Here is an 8,856-nt window from a genome sequence, read left to right on the forward strand (position 1 = left end):
TCGCTTTATAAGCGCCTCCTTGGGCTCTGATTGGCCGGCAGCCCTCGGGTCACGTGGCCGCAACGAAAAACTTTGTTTTGCCCGGGTCGTCGCAACCCTTTGCGCGCTAGCGCCAGGGAAGCCGACCCGCTGCGCTCCGAGACTCGCTGCCCGGGAGCTGCGCCCCGACGGCGGGGGCTTAAGTCCTGAGTCCCCTGGCCCCGGCTGCAGACAATGTGAATAAACTAAAAGGAACCATTGACTGATTGATTTTATTGCTTTTCAACATGCTCTATAGGGAACACAGCAAATAAATCCCCCCATTCCCCTGCCAGTTTATCGAATCCTGTCGTAGCCTTGTTCGCGCGCTCAGTGAATGCCGGTCATCGGAATGAACCTTAGAGCATTCCACGCGCTCAGTTTTATGATTTCATTATTAAATGTATATTTTTTAAAAAAAGACTAAGTAAGTATTCCAGTTACAGGTAGGTAGCCCTGTTGGTCTGCCATAGTCAAAATAAAATAAAATAAAAAATTCCTTCCAGTAGCACCTTAGAGACCAACTAAGTTTGTTCTTGGTATGAGCTTTCGTGTGCATGCAGATATGGTCAAGTGGAAAGTAAGGAGAGGAAAGGGATAAAGGGAAATATTAAAAGAAACTTGTGCAAAAAGACTCAATAAGGCAGGATTCCAAGGAACAGGAAGGGGGCGCTGCTGGCTGACTGAAAGATGCCCAACTAAGTTTCATTCTATGCCTCCCCTCCAAAGGAGTCTCCCATACTCCCCAAACTGGACACCCCATCTGAGGAGCAGCTCCGGTTTCTCCTGGATGGAGGCCAGAATGCAGAGTTCCAGCTGGAACGGGCCTTGCTGCACGGGTCTCCGAGCATACAGTGGGTAAAAAGCTCGCTTTTCATGCGGATTGGGTGGCTCTAGGATGCTGGAGACAGAGACCCCACTGCAGAAATAGTAATGGGTCTTTAACACACACACAAACTGCAACACCACACTTCTGCACATCCTATGCAGTTCTTTTATCTGTGGACAAGACTTTTTATGTGCGTGATTGAGCTCCTGTCGCTGATATAAAGGCATGGGCAGAACTTCCATATTATCTTGTTTGTCTGTGATGTCAAGAAAGTTCACACATTCAGTTGCCCCAGTGGACAATGGTCAGACGAGCTGATAAATCACACGGATGTCACAAGGCTCCTTCAAGAGCTGCACTGGTGGCCACTTTGCTTCCAGGCAGAATTCAAAGCATAGGTGATTAGCTACTAAAGACCTACGTGGCTTAGGGCCCAGGACACCTTAGGGACTGCTTCTTCCCATACCATCTTCTCCACTCTTTCATCAGAAGAAGGCCCTTCTCTGCATCCTTCTTCTTCTTTGGCAATCACTTGTAGCCAAGTAAGATGGTCTTCCATGAACATGGCCTTAACAGTGAGTCCCTAAGTGACTGTGGAGGCCAATTATGGATCCTTCCACAGTGGGGACATAGGTTTCTGGGCAGGAGTTGATCACGGTGAGGGTTTGCCAAGCGTGCCTTCCTCTTAGCACGTTTCTCCCTTGCGTCCTGAGTTCGAGTGTCTTCAAAGTCCATGACTCCTTTGGCAAAAGCTGTTCTCCAATTGGAGTGCTCGCAGGCCAGTGTTTCCCAGTTGTCAGTGTTTATACTACACACACACACACACACACACACATACACACACACTATATGTATATATATTCCTTGAGAGAGTCTTTAAACCTCTTTTGTTGACCACCAGAATTATGCTTTCCATTTTTATGTTCAGAATAGAGTAATTGCTTTGGAAGACGATAATCAGGCATCCGCACAACATGACCAGTCCAACGAAGTTGATGTTGAAGAATCATTGCTTCAACACTGGTGAGCTTTGCTTCTTCCAGTACACTGGCATTAGTTCACCTCTCTTTCCAAGTGATGTGTATTTTTTTTCAGAGACATCGTTGATGGCGTTTATAAGTGGTCCATGTTTCACAAGCACACAGCAAGGTTGGTAGTACGAGGGTGGGGGCATGGCTGGGGGACGTGGCTGAGTGGGACAAGAGACAGAGCCTTCTTGGTGACAACACCCAGGCTGTGGAACAGTTTGGCCTTTGAAACAGAGTTGGCCATTTCCAGCAGATGCTGGGAGCAGCAGTGGCAAGCCTGCCCTCCTCCCAAGTCATCTTGAGCTCACCACTCTGGTCATTTCCTACTGTTGGAGAGCAGAGCTATGTCTGCCACAACCCCGCAATGGAAACCTAAGCAGGTGGGAAAGGCAGTATGGTATAGTGGTTAGAGCATCAGGCTAAGACCTGGGAGAGACCCGGGTTCAAATCCCTGATGGCTTGCTGCGTGTGGCCTTGGACCGGCCACTGACCGGTAGCCTAACTCAGGGGTCTTCAACTGGTGGGTCGGGACCCACTCATGAACGGCGGCCTGATCCAAGATGAGACGCAACAGGGCCACACCACCAAGTGAAAGCACAGGGAGATCTCGACAAAGGGACATGTTTGGGTGATAAGGGGTCCTGGGTCTGAAAAGGTTGGCGGGCACCTGGCCTCCCCTACTTCGCGGGGTTGTTGTTGCGAGGATGAAAGTGGGGGGAGGAGAACCTTGGAGAAGATCGCGGGCTGGCAGTGCGATGAAGGGCCACGTGCGGGCTAAGCAAGCCTCGCGGATCGGGGACGCGGCGGTGAGTGCATAGGGTGCCCCGGGAGCGCGCCCGGCCTCGCGTGAGAAGGCGGCGCAGCAGGCGGGCGCGCCTCGGCCTCGCTCCCTTTCATCGGAAACAAACTCGGGAAGCGAGCCGGGAAAGGGGCGGCTCCGACCCTTTCCGAGAAGGCGCCGGGCCCGGCTGGCGTGACAAGGAGCGCGCAAGTGGCACGGCAGGCAGATCGCGCGCGGAGATAAGCAACCCCAGGGAGGAGGCAGGCAGCGGTGCCCGGAGCGAAGCGCCGAGGCAGCGCCTCGCAACTTTTCGGAAGGAGGAGGGCCAACCCCTTAGTCCCCATAAATCCAGCCCCCGCCCACATAAGAAGCACTCAGCATAGCGGCTTGAACGAAGATGATAGCTCGATGAAATTCAAGAGAGTGACAATTAATTGCACATTTATTCCAAGCCCAATTAAAACTATTCGCGTGAATTAATTCAACCACAGTGATGAACTTGACCCAGGGTAAACAGCTGCGCAATGTAACATCTCCAGCGCCCCTACCCGTTCCCCGCCTCTTGGCGCCCACCATGGAGTCACCCCGTTCCAGCGGGTGCTACCTCCCACTTTGTGAACTCCTGGTTTGAAATACATATAGTAAAAAAATAGATTCAAATCAGCACTGAAGCTAATTATAAATGCTTGTCAACATCCTACATGTCTAAATTGGCTTCCCAAAGAACCGCTCTGCTCATAGATTTCAATCCTGCCTTTACTAAGAAAAGGCATACATTTCTGAAAGCATTACATTAGGTTCGCCTCCCACTTCCCAAAAGCAGCTTCCATCATTTAGGCGATTTGTGTCTGTTTCTCTTTACACTAATTTCCACGAGCACAGTCGGTAGAGCATGTGATTCTTAATTTCAGGGTTGTGGGTTCAAGCCCCGGCCCCACCTTGGGTGAAAGATTTCTGCATCGCAGGGGGTTTGACCCTAGGAGTTCCTTTCAACTCTTATGGCTTTTTGGTTATTTTAATCCCCCTTCAAATAATTACTAAGATTAGATGCATTTTGTTTTAGTAGTTTAAAATGTGGAACATTAAAAAAAAAACCATCATGCCACCGTTCGCATACCTCTAGTAATAAAGAAAAATGGAAATAATAATATTGCCTTTTGGAGATTGTCCTTCCAAAATGAAAGAAAGAGAAGCATGAGAAAAATAAAAACATTTTACCAAATTTATTTATTTTTCCCAAATTTATTTATTTTTCCAGGAGTTCAAATTATTTTATTTGTGTGATTTACAAAGTCTAAAAACCTCTGAAGAACCTTTTATGTGTCCTCCCCAGCAGCTAGTGCATCACCCCCCCCCCCCCGGTGTTTCGGGTGTAGATGACCTGGTGGGCTCTGTGCTTGGACACCAGTTTGATTAGGCCTTTGCTGAGAAGCTCCTGGATCTCGGCTCTAGCCAAGGAGCCTCGAATCTTCAGCATTTCAGAGACCACAACAGGTGTGATGAGTTTGTAGTTTGGCACCTCCTTGCACAGCTTGTCATAAGTAGCTTTGTCAAACAGAACAAGGTTGTTCAACTTGTCTCTTATTTTTCCTTTGGACCACTTCTTAGAATCATAGAGTTGGAAGACACCACAAGGGCCATCCAGTCCAACCCCCTGCCAAGCAGGAAACACCATCAAAGCATTCCTGACAGGTGGCTGTCAAGCCTCTGCTTAAAGACCTCCAAAGAAGGAGACTCCACCACACTCCTTGGCAGCAAATTCCACTGTCCAACAGCTCTTACTGTCAGGAAGTTCCTCCTAATGTTTAGGTGGAATCTTCTTTCTTGTAGTTTGAATCCACTGCTCCATGTCCACTTCTCTGGAGCAGCAGAAAACAGCCTTTCTCCCTCCTCTATATGACATCCTTTTATATATTTGAACATGGCTACCATATCACCCCTTAACCTTCTCTTCTCCAGGCTAAAAATACCCAGCTCCCTAAGCCATCCCTCATAAGGCATCGTTTCCAGGCCTTTGACCATTTTGGTTGCCCTCCTCTGGACACATTCCAGCTTATCAGTATCCTTCTTGAACTGTGGTGCCCAGAACTGGACACAGTATTCCAGGTGAGGTCTGACCAGAGCAGAATACAGTGGTACTATTACTTCCCTTGATCTAGATGCTATACTCCTATTGATGCAGCCCAGAATTGCATTGGCTTTTTTAGCTGCTGCATCACACTGTTGACTCATGTCAAGTTTATGGTCTACCAAGACTCCTAGATCCTTTTCACATGTACTGCTCTCAAGCCAGGTGTCACCCATCCTGTATTTTTGCCTTTCATTTTCTTCTTCTTGGCTTTTCCACCAGACTTGTTGATGTTGTCCTTGTCCTTCTTGGCCAACTTGCCCGCATCCTTCTTCTTCTTATTGTCCTTTGGTGGCATGGTGCAGTCGGAGCAGCTACCGTCGCTGCTTCTCCCTCAGCGATGTCCAGCCGGGTGTGTGTGTCACCAAATTGAACATTTTTTGAGTAATCCTGCCCATCTTAAAAGCACATGTCTTCCCAGGGGTGCCCTGAGTTCAGAGGCATTTGCTGGCAGGGAAGACTACACAGGATTGCTGCCCTAAAGCTGCTGCCCTAAACCTGCTTACTTGTTAGTAAGCGCCAGTAAACTTAATGGAACTTGCTTCTGTGTGAGAGCACCTGTAATTGCTCAATATTAATCTTAACAGGAGAGATTTAAGGACATGTAGATTAAGCACTCTCTCATCAAAACCGTTGGGACTTCTAAGTGCTGTACTGTACACCTCAGCCCTGTCTATCCACTTGTCTATCTGCCCATTCATACTCAGGAGTAAGGCTGAATTCAGTGGGACTTGCTCCCAGAAAAGCATGCATAGGGTTGCAGCCTGACTAGACCATGTCTGTAGTTTGGATAGCTGACATCAACATGCTGTTTTGTAAAGCCCATTTGATCTCCACGGGTGTGGAATTGATTTGAGAGAGAATGAATGAATGAATGAATGTATGAACTGGAGGATATTGCTTGGCTGTGCAACGAGAATCTGCAGCAGCCTACAGGATGTATCTAAGAAAGCATGAAGTCATCACCTCCAGCCCAGTCCTGGTGCTGAAGGCTGTTGTGCTGGGGGGTGGCCTTGATGGGGAGAGCACTTTGCCCTCCTTGGTTCTCCCTAAGGCCGACAGCCCCTCCCTGGCCCTGCCTCCTGCTCCACTCTCACGCGATGTCCTGTCCCGAAAGTGACCTCCCCGGCCCCAAGGACCATTCCCCCTTCCCCCCAGTCCCTGTTTGTGTTTGCACGGGAAACCTGATGAACTGCAGCCAAACGCCTTCTCACGCAAACCAGGGCAAACTTTAACCCGAGGGTGAGGGGGACGGACTGTGGCCTCTGCGAACTGGGATGCTGCCTGATAAACTTTGACCCCTGGGACAGCCCTGGCAGACCTAGAGGCTCTGCTCTCTCCTCCAGATCCCAAACTGCTCTGGCTGCATTCTTCTGGTGGAGACCTGACTCTACAGCCCCCAAAGCACCATCAGAGATCAATGCCTTTCTGCTAGGGTGGAAATGTTTTTTAAACAAAGTAATTTTTTAAAAAATTAAACGTAGTTTTGATTAAATATACTGTTGGTTATCATTATTGATATCCCTTTAAATTATACCACAACAGGGATAGGGAATCTGTGACCCCCACCCCACCCCAGGTTGCTGGCCTCCAGCTCCCATCAGCACAGCCAATAAGGACAGAAGAAGAGTTTTGCTGGATTAAAGGCCCATGAAGTCCAGCCCCCTCTTCTTACAGTGGCCAACCAGTTGTGCCAAAGGGGAGCCCACAAGCAGGACCCAAGTGCAAGAGCCCACTTGTGGCCCCCACCAGCTGGTATTCAAGGGCATACTGCCTCCGACAGGAGGTCAAATACAGCCATTGCGGCCAGTAGCCATTCCCATGAACTCTGTCCATGCATGCTTCTAAAGTAGAAGAGCATAAGCAGAGCCCTACTGGATCAGGTCAATGGCCCACCAAGTCCAGGATCCTGTTCTCACAGTGGCCAGCCAGGTTTTAAAATTGTATTATTTCATCACATTTTTCTCCATGGTTTCCCCTTTCCTCATTTAATCCCCACAACAACCCTGTGAGGCAGGTTAGGCTGAGAATCAGTCGAGTGGTCCCATGGCTGAGTGTGGATTTGAACCCTGGTCTCCCAGGTCCTAGTTTAACACTCAGACACCACACTGGCTCAGCTGCCTCTGGGGAAACCCACAAGTGATTCTCCTTGTGTTCCCGGACACTGCTGGTGTTCTCTGACACTGCAAGTAGCACACAGTTAATATGATGTCAGGTAGCAATGAATAGCCTTGTCTGCCATGAATTTATCTACCCTCTCTTCAAAGCCATTCTTGGCAGGCATCAGGACATCTTGCAGGAGTGAGTTCCATTGTTTCGTGGTGTTAAGGATTTTGTCTCTTTGGTCTCTTTCTCCATTCAGCTTCATTGAATGGCTAGCCTCAGCGGCTGCAATCCTGCACACACTTAACTGGTTAGGAGTAAGCCTCCTTGAACAGTGGGGATTCCCTTCTGAGCAAACATGCCAGCTGTCTGTAAGTGGCTCCCTTGCGTCTATCTCATGATCTCTGCCAAAGCAAGAGAGGCTGGTTGTTCCCAGGGTTAATGAGGTCAAGATATCAGCCTTGCGTGCCAGGCAGCGGCTGAGTTTCACACACCTGAACACACCCTGCTTCCAGAACCTGTTAATGTTAGCACCAGATGAAAGGGACAGAAGAACTGTCAAGCAAGGCTGAAACAAGAGGCCCCTACCTTGCCCATTACAGGCATCCAGGCCTAAATTCTTCAGGATGGGTGCTGGCCAACAGAGGCTTCTGTGATTCTGGACTACAATTTCTAACCCCCACTGGCTGTTGGCCATGCTGGTTGAGGCTGGCTAGAGTTGAAGCCTGACAACATCTAGAGGGCTGCAAATTCCTTACCGCTACTCCAGATGTTGCTGCGCTCCCATTAGCCCCAAGCAGCACAGCCAATGTTCAGGGACAATGGGACTCATAATCCTTTGTTGTTGTTCAGTCGTTCAGTCATGTCCGACTCTTTGTGACCCCATGGATCAGAGCACGCCAGGCACGCCTATCCTTCACTGCCTCTCGCAGTTTGGCCAAACTCATGTTAGTAGCTTCGAGAACACTGTCCAACCATCTCATCCTCTGTCGTCCCCTTCTCCTTGTGCCCTCCATCTTTCCCAACATCAGGGTCTTTTCTAGGGAGTCTTCTCTTCTCATGAGGTGGCCAAAATACTGGAGCCTCAACTTCAGGATCTGTCCTTCTAGTGAGCACTCAGGGCTGATTTCTTTAAGAACGGATAGGTTTGATCTTCTTGCAGTCCATGGGACTCTCAAGAGTCTCCTCCAGCACCATAATTCAAAAGCATCAATTCTTCAGCAATCAGCCTTCTTTATGGTCCAGCTCTCACTTCCATACGTTACTACTGGGAAAACCATAGCTTTAACTATATGGACCTTTGTCGGCAAGATGATGTCTTTGCTTTTTAAGATACTGTCTAGGTTTGTCATTGCTTTTCTCCCAAGAAGCAGGCGTCTTCTAATTTCGTGACTGCTGTCACCATCTGCAGTGATCATGGAACCCAAGAAAGTGAAATCTCTCACTGCCTCCATTTCTTCCCCTTCCCTCATAATCCTAATGGGAACCTAAGATAGGAAGAAGGACTGCAGCACCATAGAGCAAGGCCCTTCATCATAAATCATGGCCCCTGGTGGCTACTCCAGCAATCACATTGGTTCTTTTTTGGAAATCCATTGGCTTTGTAGCGTTCCTCCACAATTGACTTGCACGTGTCAGTTGTGTCTTGTAAAACAATTTTGCTTTTCTTTTGCAATGAATGTGTCACCTGCACAATTCCTTGTGTGCTTTCCTGCTCTCGCATTTTATGAAATGAGGCCTCTATAATGCCATCAGTAATGTCAAGGGTGGCTGGCAGCTCAATTACCCCAGGTTCCATCCCTAGTGGCACCTCCAGTCCACTTAAAAGGTCAGGTAGTGAGTGGGAGAATCCTCCTCCTTTGAGACCACAAGGAGCCATTGCCAGTTGGAGCTGACAATACTAGATAGACTAATAGTCTGGCTTGGCCTTGTATATTCAATGCCTAGCAGTCTCAGGGCTTCTGCGGAT

The 8,856-nt window shown here is 48.8% G+C and overlaps 1 protein-coding gene across 1 annotated transcript; it reads right to left on the reverse strand.

The window, feature by feature from the left end:
- Positions 1-3,992: 3,992 nt before the first annotated feature.
- Positions 3,993-5,082, reverse strand: LOC117053149 (40S ribosomal protein S25-like). Its single transcript, XM_033160690.1, has 2 exons — positions 4,974-5,082; positions 3,993-4,201 (listed from the first exon to the last, which is right to left on the reverse strand). Exons 1-2 carry the CDS (start codon positions 5,080-5,082, stop codon positions 3,993-3,995), a joined length of 318 nt encoding a protein of 105 aa, XP_033016581.1.
- Positions 5,083-8,856: the final 3,774 nt, after the last annotated feature.

This window comes from Lacerta agilis, chromosome 9 (genome assembly GCF_009819535.1).
Source record: "Lacerta agilis isolate rLacAgi1 chromosome 9, rLacAgi1.pri, whole genome shotgun sequence".
Lineage (NCBI taxonomy): Eukaryota > Metazoa > Chordata > Lepidosauria > Squamata > Lacertidae > Lacerta > Lacerta agilis.